Raw genomic sequence first — 16,482 nt, 5'->3', positions numbered from 1 at the left:
TGTGAAAGGAAATAGAAAAGATGTTAGAAATGTGTTTGTATAAAGAATTGCCCTAACAAAGGTCAATGGTGACTGCATGAAAAAAAGTAGCCACGTAGCTGTGGATGTCTTCAATCCCCTCTTACAACAGACTCCATTTCATCAGTGGAATTTTTCTTGTGAATAAAAATAAAATAAAATCAATACTCGAATCAGGATGCTAATTTTAGTTTGAATATAGTTTTAATCAGCATAAACATAGTGTCTTTTTTTTAATTGTTCCTGAGTGTGTTACTTACATTTGTTTACTTGGAGAAGATGGGGTACTTGACCACAATTCAAACGTTACTCTTGACGGATGTTAATATATTCTCATCAGCCATTATCCTGAATTAAAATCGAACACTATTGTGTTTGTGTATGTGCATGTGCATGTGCACGTGCGTGCGTGTTTCTGCATGTGGATGTATTGATGTTTCATTCCACCTCATTGACGTCAGCAGATCATATTGAGCATAAACAGCTCTGCATCTCGACAACCCCTCTTAGCTCAGTCAAGTCAATACTGCTGCAGATTGACTGCTGTTAAATGGATTTATTCCGTTCTGATCAATGCATTTTGACAATCAATCAAGATTCACGTTGTGATTGAAATAACAGACTGCTTACACATTGTTATAACGTTTTTTTGGGGGGGACGTTGCATACATCTGCTTGTTGTGAATAAATAATTGACGAGAGAAACAAAACGTACATTTTGAAGATGCTTTTGCTGTAGTTGCTGCGATATTGTCGACCTGGATGGAGGTTTGTCCTCTACCTTTTGCCATTCAAGTGTAACAATGCATTTGTTTACATGTGAATGAAAGTTGTGACCTGAGAAATATTCTCACACTTGACTTTTTCGTGCCAGCTGGAGAGTTGTAGTGTTTCCCTCGCTTGTCAGCATCCACAGAGTTATCGCTCTGTTTAGCCTGACCTATATAAAAAAGTAGCCTGTTATTGGTAGCTCCTGTCTGGGAGGAAGGAACGCACTAATGTGCATTTACATCTCAGTGATTTTCATACAAAGAGAAACCGATAGAAGGAATGAGCGGATTCTGTCGCCAAAGCTACCTGTTAAACTATAATCTGTAAGTAAAAGAGCAGAAAAAGCATCAAGACTAGTCCACTTTGAGTTAAAGGCCTACGGCTGCCCATGACATCATCAGTCAAGAAAACCATTCACATCAAAAATGGAGATATGCAGTGGATTCCAGAGCAAAAACATGCTTGCTCCAAAGCACACGACATCCTCAAAAGGAACCTGAACATCAGCAAGGCGATCACAACAATGCAGTGATTGCAAAATGGTGTTCGTAAGGAGCACAGCGGTGGTCTGGGCCCCTTTGTCTGCTTGTGTGTGTGTGTCTGTGAGTGTTGTAAAGAGTGTAGCCTCGAATAGCTAGCAGTCTGATCCAAAACTGTCATGTAGTGTTAGACCTAATGGGAGAGCAATGTCTATGGCAAAGCACACACGCTCTTGCACACTAACATGTGCACAGAGACAAAAACAGGTACACCAATAACCCCCGACAGGATGTAAATTAGATGTATAGAATAGTCTCAAAAGAATTGTAAAGCAATAATTATACATGAAAGTAAAAGCAAATTACACAAAGAGACCTGATAGGATATACACACACACACAAACACACACACCCTTGTATGCTACAGTGAATCAGCAGAGCTGGCCAGAGGCTTTCATATGATAAAGCACAGAAGAAGAAAAAATAAAATGGGATAAAAGCACTGAATGTCAGGCCTGGGTCACACATGTCTCTTCCCATTTCTGATTTCCCATTTCTGTCACCTAGGTGACAGAACACTTACTTGCCTTATTCATCACTCCTCTTCAAACCAATGAAAAATCAAAAACATTGAAGTATTGCATTACGATCACCATGATTGATTGTTTTTTTTAATGTCCATTGGTAACAATGGGAAGCTACTTATATTGGCACTTTCAAGGGACCCTGAAATTCTTCCTTGCAGGCATTTTTTTCTAGCCTCTAAAAGGGTTAAATACATATGTTTGGCTTGTTACTAAAAGTTTTATTGACAACAAGAATGGAAATGATTCCAATTGTTATCCTCATTTTCATATGGCATAAAATATTAACAAGTGTATTTTGGCACATTGGAATAAGAAATCCATACTGCTGGTGCTCGTGTCGCAGCTCACTGTGGTTTTTTTAAAATCTAGATCTCAAGAGCAGCCATCCTTAACTTAGCCCTACTTGTCTTGACGATGGAACCCACTACAGTGAAACCCCCTCTACAACAAAACTGTATTCACAGGAAGATGTTTTCACAACAGGGTACTTTTCACAATAACAAATTAATACAAATAAATAACCTCTTATGTAAACGCACACACAAAACGTATGTGTAATCTTTATTTTTATTCCAATGGTGCATCAGTGTGAGCATACACTTATTTGACCCTTCCAATGACCAGTGTAGAAAGAAAAACAAGGAAGGAAATGGTGAAATGTACAATCAGCATTCACCTCAACCTGCATCAATTTATTGCATAATGTCTTTTACTTTGCTTCCTCCGTCTTTCATTTTTATTACTTTTATCCTGTCTTCAAGCGTTAAAGCTTGACCTTTCTTCACTACTCGGTCTGCAAAGCTTCATGGAATGAGTGCTTGCTCACTTGCATGAGACTTGAATGTTCCCATCAGATTAAGAATTAGATCAAAAACTCCTACAGTCAAACAATGCAAACCAGCATTCTTCATGTTTTTGGCCAGGCTGTGACTGTAAAATGCTTTTACCAGGCAGTCAGAGCGGTTTGCTGTGTATTCATTCTCATATTCTAACAGTGACACAACCTTGTGTGACGACAGGCAGGGCTAACTTCGTTTGTAGCTGCGAGATCACACACATAACTTCAAACACTAGTCTGGCGGGAAACAAGATTAAATGTCCATGCTCAGGAATTTCATCATCAGGCTTTGTCTCAGCCTGCAGTCTTTGACCTGCTAGCTAATTAAGAACTTGGAGGAAAGACAAAGGACATTTACTTCCATTCTTCTTCCTTCTCATCATTGACTGATGAGAAAATCCAGATGAGGTGGAAGAAAGTTCTTTCGAGGGCAACCATGAACGGCCATGTCGTGCGTGTATTGATTTCCAAGTTTCAAGTTATACCTTTGAATGGAAAGTATTTACGAAAGCACTATTGACGTACCAAGCAGTGCAGTCCCGTTTAGCACACCGATGTTTCTTTTACAAGGCAAACGTTCGGGAAGAGGGTAGATGATCTTTTTGGGCAATCTTTGGAGATGGAAGATCATGGTTCTCCGACAGTGTTTTCAGAATAAACGTACATAATATAGTTTTCTTTTCTTGACGTGGCTTCTTTACAATTTATTGATGCTCTAAAGAAGTAATGACAGTAACTGGTGCGTCTGTGTAAGCTCTCAGTCGTACAGGAGTGGTCCATCGATGAGAAGGTTTCTTCAGCCGCTTCGTCTGGTAAAAAAAGAGGCTTCGTCAGCGAACTATGACGAAGCCTCTTGGATAGGAGGCGAAACGTCCGAAACCTTCACTTTTGTACAGATGACGGCTGAAGAAACCTTCTCATCGAAGTAACTGGTGCGCTATTTTTAGGTCAGATTCATTTACTGCCTTTCAAAGGACAGAAGGATACAGTGGTGGTTGATACTCCCAAGAAGCTGATGAACACTGATTTCACACCCTTTTTGGTCCACAACTGTTGACAGTGAAAAAAAAAACAAAGAAAACATGGGAAAATCTTGGACAGATATTGATAGTAAGCACTCAGTAGGTCATCCCCAACCCTTAAACTTTTCAGGATTTGACATAGGTCCCAAAAACTTGAGGATGTGCAACTTTTGATTTGTTTGAATATTTCAGTCATTTTTGCCATAGGAAACACAGGATTGTTCAATAGAGTTACTTGTCAAAAACATGACTAGCTCATATCTCTATAGGGTTCAGGTTTGATTCCGAGGTTTGAAACCCCGTTGGTTTCTTTTGATTCTACGCTCTGGATTTCAGCACACTCATCAGTGATCCTTTCCTCGTGTCTGACTTCAAAACATGAAGACAAAGGATTATCATTCCAATGACCTTTGAATATCAATGAACATCCTACAAGAGCAAACACTCCAATGAACTTCTGCCTCATCTCAGCCTTCTTAAAAAACAGCGAAACAGTCCACTGAAGCGGGTTCATCCTGAGTCGGCGTGATAGCACGGACTCTCTTTTCCACAACTTTTGCATTCCATTTGAGCGTGATGGGTTACCAAAACCTCATTTCCGTGGTCTGCAGAGCATAGACGCTTAGGGATACATTTGGTTCAGAGTGAGGCAGGGTTATTTTCTTGTTGAAGAAACTTGCTGTCCGAGCTCACTAAATTTTAGTTTAGTTTCGGAGAGCCGGCAAGAGATCTAGTAAAATGCGATGTGTGTCTTATTTTTCTACTCTTCTCTGGGGAGTGATGACATTCATATATTGTGGTTTGTGTGCATGCATGAATGTGTACGTGCTTGCCATTGTGTGAGGGGCAGAGGGGATGGGGGAGCGTTCACACATGGCAGTCATGCAACCCTCGGGACTGCAAAGCTGGAAGCACATTATTTTTTTAACCTGTTTACAAGCGTACGTGTGTGTGTGTGTGTGTGTGTGTGTGTGTGTGTGTGTGTGTGTGTGTGTGTGTGCGTATGCGTGCGTGCGCGTGTGTGTGACTCACTGAAAGTACCATAGTGTCATTAGAAAACATAGATTTTAAAATGTGCCTGTGTCAGGCAAATAAAAAAATCATGCATGTGTGTGTCTGTGCATTACCGGATGCGATGTCCTTTAACTATAAAGGTCAGATATGACTCAGCATTGATGTATATTTGATTTGTTTATTGTGTTTTGTTAATCCAATTGCATCTATTCTACCCGAAGAAACAAACCCAAAAAATGACATTGTTGTCATATATGTCTTTTTTTTAAACCTCACAGATTATTGCATATCAGCCATATGGACGTTCTGTTGACTGGTGGGCATATGGAGTTCTGCTATATGAAATGTTAGCTGGACAGGTGAGTCACACACAAGAACGTACAAACAGAATAAACAAAACATTTCATGTCCTTGTGACTCAGTAAACTGCAGCACTATTGGTTTGTTTTCACAGCAGATGACAAATGTCTGTTAGTTTCGTTATTTTGTAGTTCCACAAGTGTTGTTGCACCTTGTGTTTCAAATAACAGAACTTTTGCGCAAGACTGTTGTTGTTTTTTTTTAATTCAGTGCACCAAATGTTTTACCTGAGATGTTCCCTTACTCTGAGTTCTTGAGCAACTGGGTAAAGGGGTCATGATGCAGACGGACTATCTCGAGCAAACCTAGTGGAGTGTAAACGACAAATAATTCATTTCCTGAACTGTCGAGACATCCACATTAGAGTTGCTGCAAAGAAAGTACAAAGCTTGCTCGTCCGTTGCTCAAAAAGTTGATTGGAAATCCTGTACTCTCTCACTATTCAAAACTGAAATACAGTAAAGTCTCGTTATATCGATATTCAAGGGAGTCCGAAAAAATATTGATATAACCGGGACTATATCCGACCCTGTTTGCATGTAATTTTCTCCGTGCGTGCATAGAAATAGTATCGATATAACCGGGACTATCGATATATCCGATATCGATATAACGAGACTTTACTGTACAATGACATCCAGTACACAAATGAGCACAGGTTTAGTTTGCCTACACCTTGATCAAAATCACAAAAATGGCATTGCACCATCTGTGCCACCATTTAGATCTACTTTCGCATCGTATGAAGTCAAGTATACTTTCTATCAGTAAATTGTCAAACGCGCCAGAAGTATGTAAACGAAAACACAATCAGTCTGCCGGAAAGAGTTATTAATGCCTCCTTTAAAAAATTTTCTAATTGCCCTGATTAACAACAGTGTCATTTCAAACTCATCTTACAACACCATGCTTAATATAAATGGCTTACTCATGGGATAAAAACTGCCTGTAACTTCAGCCTGCAACCCAGGCTAAACTTGGTTCCTCCTCCTCCTCCACATCCAAAGGCTGGACTCGCTCCATCATGATGTATCACGACAACATACTTCCTTGACAGCAATTAGAGTTCAAGCAATTCCATACAAATGACTTTATTCTTGACGGTACATCAATTGATAATTCAATTGTAATTTCCATTTGATCTGCAGAGTTTTCAAATTTGGTTATTTTATATTTGTATCTCAGAAAAAAAACCCTCTGATTTAGAAATCCCTATTTCCACTGTTAGATCCCTCTCGTGTTGTATGGCACCATTGAGCAAAAAGTTGTTTGTGGTCCCTTTGTGGAACTGCAACCGCATATTCATCCCTTGTTTGATAATGGATGAAACGTCAACCCATCACGCTCCTTCTGTTTGCAGCCTCCTTTTGACGGAGAGGACGAAGACGAATTGTTCCAGTCCATTATGGAGCACAATGTGTCCTACCCAAAGTCCTTGTCCAAAGAGGCTGTCTCCATCTGTAAAGGGGTGAGTGAAAGGTTCGATACATCAATGCCATGTTTCAGGTATGCCACTTTGTGTGGTCAAGCAAACGCCGTATTCATCTCGTGCTGTATATAAAAAGCTCCCCACCCCTTCTTGTTTTTGAGTTGGTGACGAGTCCGTACGTGACGTCACTAAAGGACCGCCCTTTACCGTAAAAAAAGACGCATTGTAGCGGTCCTTCCATCACGTCAATGTATTTTGCTGTACCTGTTTGGTCTGGGGACCTCGTGTTGCACCCAAAAGCCGCCAGAAGGCCAGAAGAGGGTGTCCAAGTTCCATATAAGGAATTTATCAGCCTGTGGAAACGGAGGTGGCTCCAGGAGGTCGCCATTTTGTGCCTTTTTTTGGGTGAGAGATTTTCCCCCAACGTTGCCTCAAAATGGCAAAAATAAATTCTTTAATCGATTGCAAATATGTATGCTTTCCTCTTCAGAACTATTTGAATCATATTCATAACTGGAGGTGTAACAAGAAAGCATATTCTCCGAATCTGAAGCCATTGTTTTGATTCTCCAGAAATGCAAGACGTCTTGGCGTGATGTCATGAACTGGGGGCGGGACTTTCTGAAAATGCCCTATTCGCAGCTCAATTTTTTTGCAGATTTTGGACACTTGAGGTCATTTTTATTGGTGTTTTGCATTTGAATAAAAATATCATACTGCGTGTTTTGGGTATTTTAGATGCTATAAAACGTTTTTCTGATGTCAGTTAAGAAACAAAAAAGTGACGTCGGTTGTCTTTTAAATCTTAAAAACGCTCGAAATACATGGGAATCGCTCAGCAGCATTCAGGCCACAGCTTCAGGTAATACTTTGTACACATAATAATGACTAATTGGAACCATGAATGCAATATGTGTTACAGGATTTATTTAGACAACAGTGTGTGAATATGGGGCACTGGATCTCTTGGGGGATCACCAAGTCGGGCACATAATATGCTGGAACATAGAGTCTCAGTCATTGTCAACAACACTGAGAATTAATGCAAACTTAACAAGTCACAAGATAAATGTTGTTTTCAGTGTACTTAGTTAAATTGCAGCTATGCAAAATTTATCTTAGCCGATTGTCCTGCTCCAGTTAACTCCAAAGTTGAGTCTTTTAGAATAGTAACAAAGTATTTGCATTTAGCTTAGTGTGTTTAGGTAGTGTGTTTAAAATAGAAACAAGTACTTTAAATGAGTCTTTTAATCAATGAGTCTTTTATAAATGATTATTAAATGACTTATATGAATTACTATTATAAATTAATATATTGTTTTCGGTGGTATTTACTTGGTTTTACTCGGTACATACCTCCCCATGATGGCCACCACGTAGACACTCCTGCTATAGTGCTAAATTATCCAGCATTCTATAATATTAATGATAAAGAGGGAAAGAAGATCCAGATATGATACTTCGTATGATTGAAAGTGGTATTACTTTAAAAAGAAAACAAAGAGACAGACCTTTTTTTAATGATGTTCTGTTTTTTTTCAATCCCTTATAATAATAATAATAATAATAATAATAATAATAATAATACTAATCATCATCATCATCATCATCATCATCATCATAATAATAATACATTTAATTTACAAGCCCTTCTGTGTTGCCATAGTGACCTAGAAAGGCAGTGGAATCGCATTAAGGAACTACGTATTAGTGAAAAACAATACTTGGGAGAGTTAAAAAATATATATTACTCGTTTATAGTAGAACTGCACACTACTCTACCCAAGTGATAGACTTGTTTTAACACCATATCCACTTGGATATGAAACAGTTAATGACGAAGCATCCATCCAAGCGTCTGGGCTGTGGCCTTGAAGGAGAGCGCGATGTCAGAGAACATGCCTTCTTCAGACGGATTGACTGGGAACGTCTTGAAAACAAGGAGATACAGCCACCTTTCAAGCCCAAGATGGTAAGTCTTGTGCACATATAGTGCATCTAATACAATACATATTGATTTATATAGTACTTTAACAACAGCTGAAATAGTAGGAAGATTATTCGCTCAGTGGAAACCAGATCATAGCACATGAATGATGGATGAATTGGTGCACATGTGGATAGATACAGTGGAGTTTGGTTGTAGCTGTAATTTGTTACATAAATAACTGAGCCAATGGATAGAAGCCTGTTTGTGTGTGAAGAGTGGTAAAAATGGTTGATTAAGCCAAAAAGGGAAAAAAGTTAACCCTTTGATGCAGAGCTGTAGGGATAGTGTATAGTATAGAGTGCTATGTGACATACAGTATGCTCCATAAATAATTCCAAATCTTCTTGTGGTGATGTATAATGCACAGCTTGTCAATTATTTAAGAAGGGTACGATGAGGCAAGTCTTGTCAACCCAAACATAAAACAAATATAAGCATGGAGTAAAGGTATATGTCAAAGGACAGCGGGTGAGTATGCTTGTGTGTGTGTGTGTGTGTGTGTGTGTGTGTGTGTGTGTGTGTGTGTGTGTGTGTGTGTGTGTGTGTGTGTGTGTGTGTGTGTGTGTCTGTTACACGTTTGAATACAATATTTCTTGTCTTCTTTCAACTGTCAAGGGCTCCTGTTCCTCTCTTAGGGTGAATCCCAGCCTGACTGTCCCCGCAGGGTCCTGGATGCACTTATGTTTGATGCTTGTGTTGTGTGCGCGTGTATTGCTTTCAATTTTGAAAATCATATGTTCAAATAATGTTCGTGCTATGGAAATAGGGTTAAGCTGGGTTTGCATATCCCTTATTTGTACTTTATGTGCATGTTTGGAAAAATGGGGAAAAAATGAAGCTTATTGCTTTTGTGCTTTTCCACTTTTATTCTGGTCCAATTCTCAATTGAAGGGAAGCCAATGCATGTGTGTTGGCACTGTTGTAGTGCGATGAATGTTTGTAAGACTTTACTGTAGATGTGGAGAAAAAAAATCCGAAATGGTCCTGCCAGGATGAACATCATCATCTGTTACGTAATGGTCGATCACATCCATCTCACCCGGCTTTGGAATACGGCACTGTGGAGTCTATTACCGGCAAATAGCTATTGTTATACTCCTTTCACGCTCTACTACATCCAAACATCCCTCTGTAAAATATTCCATCTCCATCTTGTATGCACGTCCATTCTCACTCAATCCCATTTCATCTGCACAATTGCAATCAATACCCTCACTGCGACCTGCTGAGAAATTCAAACATGGATAAAAACTCAGAATGAGCATCAAGGTGTTCTCATTAAGTAGTCATCCATCACGGAATGTCGTAACCCTGGCAACACCAACAACATCCATTGAGGGGTGTGAGCAAGAAACGCTCACTTTGTAGCTTTAAGACGGAAACTGGGTCAAGTGTAGAAGCTGTTGATTGATAGTTGTCATGAAGAAAAGATGAGAAAGGAAGAGTTGGGAGGTTTGTGTCATTGCACAAACACCCTGGAACAGTGCCCACCGATGACAAACCTACTGGGGATTGTGGCCACGTGTATGAATTGTAACTCACTGTAATCGTGTAAGACAATGAAGGTACATCCTCAAGCAAGATGACATTGACACAGTGCATATTCTGTCCAGCAGTTAACGGACTAAATAGGATTTATCTACGTTCTGACCTGACGCCATCTATGCTGGTATCAATCCTGCACTTGAAGAAATCACACTCATGCAGGAAAGCCGTACTATTCAAGACAAGATGACATTGAACTTGCTGTCTTCATCCACTGCTTATCTTGGTAAAACATACGCTGAGTTGAAATGTCTTCACTGCCCGCTATAAACAATTTAATTCTGAATGATTAGATGAGGTGAAGAGTGGAGGGCTTCTCGCAGCCGTGGCTAAAGCGGGAGCGAGGTAGTTACAGCAAGTGTGTTGGCACAACTCTAAATGGAGGCGAGCCAACGGTTATCATCCTAAGTAGCTGACTTATGGCTGTGTACATGCAAAGAGAGAGAGAGGGGGAGAGATTAATGATGAGAGAAACTAGGCCAAAATCCCATGTAGTTTTGTCAACGACAACGTATCAAGAGCTTGTGTCATCAACCCGCAAGATTCGGCTGAATCATGCCATGAGAATGAGGGCATGAATGCCTTGGACTAAACAGATACATTTCTCGTCAACATCTCGCAAAGGCTGTCCATGTCCTGATCATGACAGGCCCCGTCAGGTCTTTTGGTTCGTACTGAGCACTTCTTTTGAGCTCCAAATTTTGAAAAACAGAACGCAGTACAGGAATATTTTGGAGTCAAATGAGTTATCAGCCGCAAAATCGTTCATATATATTTTTTTTTTTTCATGCCAAAACAGCATACCAGGTCAGTAACGGATACTTAATCTGCTTCCTCAATGAAGGTAGGCAAGGTGGGAACCAAAGTACAGGTACCTTTAACTTGACAGTGTGCACACTACAAGAAGCGTGCAACCATTTTCCACTCTAACCTGTTGGTAACGTGCACTAAATGTGCCAAAATGAAGTGGGCTGAGGCAAACTCTTCATCTGAATATTCGGTGACGCGTAAAGATGGAAAATAAGACACCTGACTATGATCATCACATTACATGCTCCAGATCTCATTCACATCAATGGCGGTGGAGCATTCACAAGAGCAAATCAGCAGTGGCACAGCTGCAGAATGCTAACAAACTAACGGGGCTCATTCAATGTGAGCCTTAGCTTGGTATGAACAATGCAGACACGTGACCTAAAACTACAATTAATTATCATGCAAAAGAAAGAACATTGAAGAAAGTACATTGTTTTTAAAAGTGGTTATTAAATGAATGTCGTGTATACACATTTAAATAAAATTCAGGTACTGTAAAAACAAAAGAGAAAGTCCGGATAAGAAGCGAAACGTCCGACACCGTCAAAGAAGTACAGATGCGGCTGAAGAAACCTTTTCATCGAGAAAGCCACCAGAATTAAACAATCAATGAAGAAATATGCGGAGAACGGTAGATAAGAATGAGTTGGTCCCCTGACCTAATTGGTGGTCTAGATCTTCTCCTAGATATCTTCAACTTGCTTGTGGGATGTCCCTGACTGCCCTGATGTGTCTACCAGTTCGTTCCCTTCCTTTTCCAATTAATTAAGATCTGAGTCTTGCTCAGACAGAGCGGCTTATTTAGGTCAAGAGAGACTTGTGACGTGCTTGGCCATGTAGGGCTCCTTTTAACTTTGTTCTTCCACATTTTGGCCTGGATGCATAGCGCTAGAAGCCGAAGCCTCATGGCTGCTCACGACTTCTCGTTCAACCCCCAACTATCATCAACCTTGAGCAGCTGTCAAATGAAAAAGGCTCCCGCAAAAACCAAGTGTACATACTGTAGCCATGTGAAATGGACAAAGAAAGTGAACAACAACAGATAGAGAAATAAAAATGATTAAGGCTCTTATCAAGAAAACACTGTTTTCATAAACACAGTACATACAACCACATACTATTTGGCGAGATGATACAAAGTCTGCGTTCATGCTTGTATCAATCGTATGTAAAGGTACAAATGTGCAGGCAGGAATGTTTGCTGCCTTGGCATGGACATTTCTTTTGTGCTGACAGTGACCCCTCCCCCAAAAAAACAACAACAGGTCAACACAAAACACAAACATTGTTTGTGTGCCAATCTTATTCAACGGTGGTATTTTTACCGACAGGTGACATGCCCTCTGAGCACTGGTGTTGTCATGCTTATGTACGTGCATGAGAGAAACCTGATGGGTAATGCTCGTGTCCTTCAACTGTCATCTTGAATCCATCACTTCCTCCCCTTCGCCCAAGAGAGGCGGCAGATTTCTTACTTTGACCTCTCATGTCCATCTTTTGATTATTTTTTTGGGTGTTTGTTTTAACTCCTCAATCGACAACAGAATAGAGATCTTAAACTGCACTTGCTTCACATGCAAGATGATGTTGAATATTTTTTTAACTAAACATACCATATTTATTCGAGTATGACGCTCAAATGTGTATAACGCGCATCCCTAATTTTCAATTAAAAATCGGTATAAAATTTTGTTTCACTTTTTCTCGGCTCAGACCAAGCATTGTGATAAAAATCATTTATTGACAATGTAAACACTGAATCAAATGCTTCACTCAATGCTTCACTCACATTTCAGTGTGGGCGAGGAAAGGAAATGAAGCATAGCTAAAGAAATTGGCAAAAAAAACAAGGAATGCACGTGATCCAGGTCTTTCTGAGAATCGAAACTGAATGGCGAGAATAGCCATGGAAATGCTGCCCCCTCCTGGAAGGGATAAAGCATTAAATATATATGAGATTTTTTTTGCCAGGCCTCGTTTATAACGCGCACCCAAACTTTTGAGTTCCTTTTTAGGTAGAATTTTTTGCGCGTTATACTCGAATGAATATGGTATTTATAGTTATTCTTCTGATCATTTTGTGGCATAGAATTTGACATTTTACTGTGGTCGTTTGGTTAGCGCGTCAGCCTCAGTGCAGAAGTGCAGTGTTTGATTCCAGTTCTGACCTTTCTGTGTGGAGTCTGGATGTTCTCCCCGTACCTGTGTGAGAAAGACAGCATTGGCTAGGATAAAACGTAGGACAAAAGGACTCCAATGGAAAAGAGAAATGTGTCACAGGAATTTTTGCTTGTTTAATTTGGAAATATCGAGTTGGTTTTGGAAACATGTCCTCTGTTAGATGCTCATACACGCTGTTTGCCGATTTTATGCTCAGGCAAAAGAATGTTTCATAGCAAAAGCATTACAGTGATACCTTGGCTTACGAACTTAATTGGTTCCCAGACAGAGTGTGTAAGGAGAATAGTGTGTATGCCAAACATTATTTTCCCATAGGAAACCATTAAAATGAGAATAATCCGTTCCCAGGTCCCCATAAAATACAATTGTCTACTAAATAAGCTTTAAAACTACACAAAATTTACCTTATTTTATGTATAATAAATGAGCTATGGTATTGTGATTGAATAAATAAAATATTCTATATAATAAATTCGTTTTATTTATTATTTATTATTATTATTTATTATTATTACCTTTGTGATGGTCGTTGATGGCTTGATGGAATGGAGTGGCCGGTTTCATCAGCATTAAACACTTGATAAGGAGCGTAGCCTTCTTCTTACACCATCTTGAGGAATGATTCCTTGTAAGCTTTGACAGCTTTATCGTCAGAAGCGGCTGCCTCACCATGACTAATGACACCGTGGCTAGCCTTGAAATCACCAATGGATGATGAACTTCCAGGTTGCCTCTGTGTTTCTGTAAACCCCCCCACCCACCGCTGCGTTGTTGACCAATCACGTGCGGCTTTAACTAAAGACTGGGCCCGGGGAATAGAAGACAACAAAAAGTCGGCCGCCATTTCCTTGTTAGGAGAACGGGCTCGTTTGTGAACGACACATCACTCATTGTCGCGCTACGTGTGTATCCCGAAAAATAGTTTGTATGCCAAAATTAAATTCTCGTGAATTTAACGTTCGTAAGCCCAAAAGTTCGTTCGCCAAGGCGTTCGTAAGTCGAGGTAATTGTACGTTGCCCTCATTTCCATTTGGAAAAGGCTTTGCATACCTTTTTGCAATAAATGCATGTGTTACACATTCCTCATCATGTTCAGGTTCATTCGCTGTGCATGTTTCTGTTTCGAAAGCTCTTTTTCTTTGTTTGCAACTTGGTTCTCATTTCTCGACCTTCTTTCACGTGTTTCCCTTCTGTGTGTGTATTCGTTTTGTCAATTCAGTGTGGCAAAGGAGCTGAAAACTTCGACAAGTTCTTCACGCGCACGCAGCCTCAACTCACACCTCCTGATGAGCTGGTGATCGCAAACATTGACCAGGCCGAGTTTGCGGGTTTCTCCTTCATAAACCCGCAGTTTGTACACCCGTCCCTCAACAACAGCGCATGAGAAGGATGGCCAACGTCTCACCCGCTACGTATTCATCCGGCAAGGATCTCCTCTCCTCACTGCCATCCACTAATACAAAGCAACAACCTGACCTACGACCACCACTTGACATGACAAAACTCGATGTATTGTTTCTAATCACAAGAAGGAATGCTATTTTTTTTTTCCTCTAGGACATATTTCGCAATTCTAGATTAACTTTGATTTAGAGTTCGGGTTTACTCATGAGCATGTATTGTGTACAATGATGTCCTTTTTATTGAAAGTTTACACCAAAACAGGACATACTAAGGCGTTACAGTGTTCGGAACTGCCAGTAAATGATGTGAAAGAATCCACCATTTTGTGACGGTGTGTCAAAGAAGCAAGAATACTTCCATGGAGCGTTCAAAGCATGGATTTATTCCGTAGGTGCATGTAGTGTATGACTTATTTCAGAAGCCTTGTCATCCACACACACACAAACATCCTGTCTGTAGTTCAAATATAGTTTTAGTTCATTAAGAATGAAGAATAGCCCCAAAGTACAGTATATGTATAGCCTATGGAAGGAAAACTATCAGAGCCAAATATTGAAGGTGAGGTGATGCAGGTGTTGGAAAAAAAGCACCTTTTGATTCAAGGTTCCTGTATCATGTTTACAACTTTCTATTTGTTTAATTTATATATGTATAAGGTTTTAGTGTCAGTGGATTTATATTTTTTTTTTTCAATTGTCAGTAGTAGCAAAAATAAAGCCCGATTTTAAAACCACATGTAGTGTGGTCTGACAAGGTAAGAGTTGGTCATAGAGGCTGGGGACTCATTCCAAATTAATAAGCTGGACAAAACTTCCATTTACTTCTTTTCTCTGCCAATTATACAATATTTTTTTGTAATTCTTTGAATGCATTTATCAAGCGTTTGACTTTAACTCAAAGGATGCATCAACATATCTCACATACCTTTAAAATAATTACAAAAAGTAGCATGACAGAAAAAAGTACAAAAACCTGCTAACAGACGTAGACAAATTCTCAATAACTATTTTTAGAACATAACAATTATTGACCATTTCGTGCACCCCGGTACCTAATAGTATGAGAAGTGGCCCATTGCAATAACTGCTGTCCCTGAAAGGGTTAATATAAACGAAACCTTAAGTTTCTTGGAGACAGCACTAAAAATGTTTTTTTTTTCATGCATTCATGCAGAATATTGAGTTTTAGGACTACGTAAACATTCAATGCAGCATTAGTAAACCTTAGACTCTCTTTTTTCATCAGAATAAAAAGAGTTAATTCCTAAATTATATGAGTCTGTAGTTATATAAGCTTGAAATAAGGGCAGCTGTCCAAAATACAATGCAATACATTCATATTGGTGTATAGTGCTTTAACAACAACAGAAGCTGGAACAAAGCGCTAACATGGAAAAAAGGGAAATGCTGTCCCCTTGTGGAAAAAAAAATCACCAGAGGCCATGGCCAGCGCTTTAACGGCACTCAAGCATGAAAAAACAAGTAATTCAGGAATGGCGCTCTACGCCATATTTTCAATTCCCAAATAAATTTGTGAATGGCAGGAAATGAGTTACAATATATTCTCATTTACACGAAAATAGAGCATTTGTCACACTTCATCTTTATGTTCATTATTGATATGTGTTAGATTTGAATTACCTATTCTTTTATTTCATTTGATTTCTTTCAGGTGGTCGATTGTGACTTTCAGCACACTTCTCAATTGTTTTAACATATACCACCAGACGTTGTTAGTGTGAGAATTTAGTAGCATTTCCGGAAAAAAAATCCCTTTGACTGAAAATCATCCACATCATTATAAATTATAGATTTTATTTTTTTTTTTTTTTTTTTTTTTTACAAAAGTGCATATATGAAGATTTGGTCATCGTAGTTCCCCAGAGTTGCATTCTATAAGATGAACATGGTTATACAACATGACTAATTTTCTTTTAACCTATGAAATACAACTGTGCTAAAACAGTGGAGCATTATTTTTAGGATAAAAAAATATATATTTTTAGTATTTTAAATAGTTTGAATACAA

The 16,482-nt window shown here is 39.3% G+C and overlaps 1 protein-coding gene across 1 annotated transcript in view; it reads left to right on the top strand.

Annotated features, from left to right (window-relative positions):
* prkcaa (protein kinase C, alpha, a) overlaps positions 1-16,290 on the top strand; it is a 75,703-nt gene extending 59,413 nt beyond the window's left edge. Inside the window, exons 14-17 of the mRNA XM_089007141.1 lie at positions 5,008-5,088; positions 6,450-6,557; positions 8,350-8,490; positions 14,270-16,290. Of these exons, the coding sequence (XP_088863267.1) occupies positions 5,008-5,088; positions 6,450-6,557; positions 8,350-8,490; positions 14,270-14,434 (495 nt within the window). The 3' untranslated portion in view covers positions 14,435-16,290. The remainder of the gene's footprint in view (positions 1-5,007; positions 5,089-6,449; positions 6,558-8,349; positions 8,491-14,269) is intronic.
* Positions 16,291-16,482: the final 192 nt, after the last annotated feature.

Source organism: Hippocampus bargibanti, linkage group LG10 (genome assembly GCF_051943395.1).
Source record: "Hippocampus bargibanti isolate YZ-2025 linkage group LG10, ASM5194339v1, whole genome shotgun sequence".
NCBI lineage: Eukaryota > Metazoa > Chordata > Actinopteri > Syngnathiformes > Syngnathidae > Hippocampus > Hippocampus bargibanti.
This window is presented reverse-complemented; position numbering and strand designations above follow the sequence as displayed.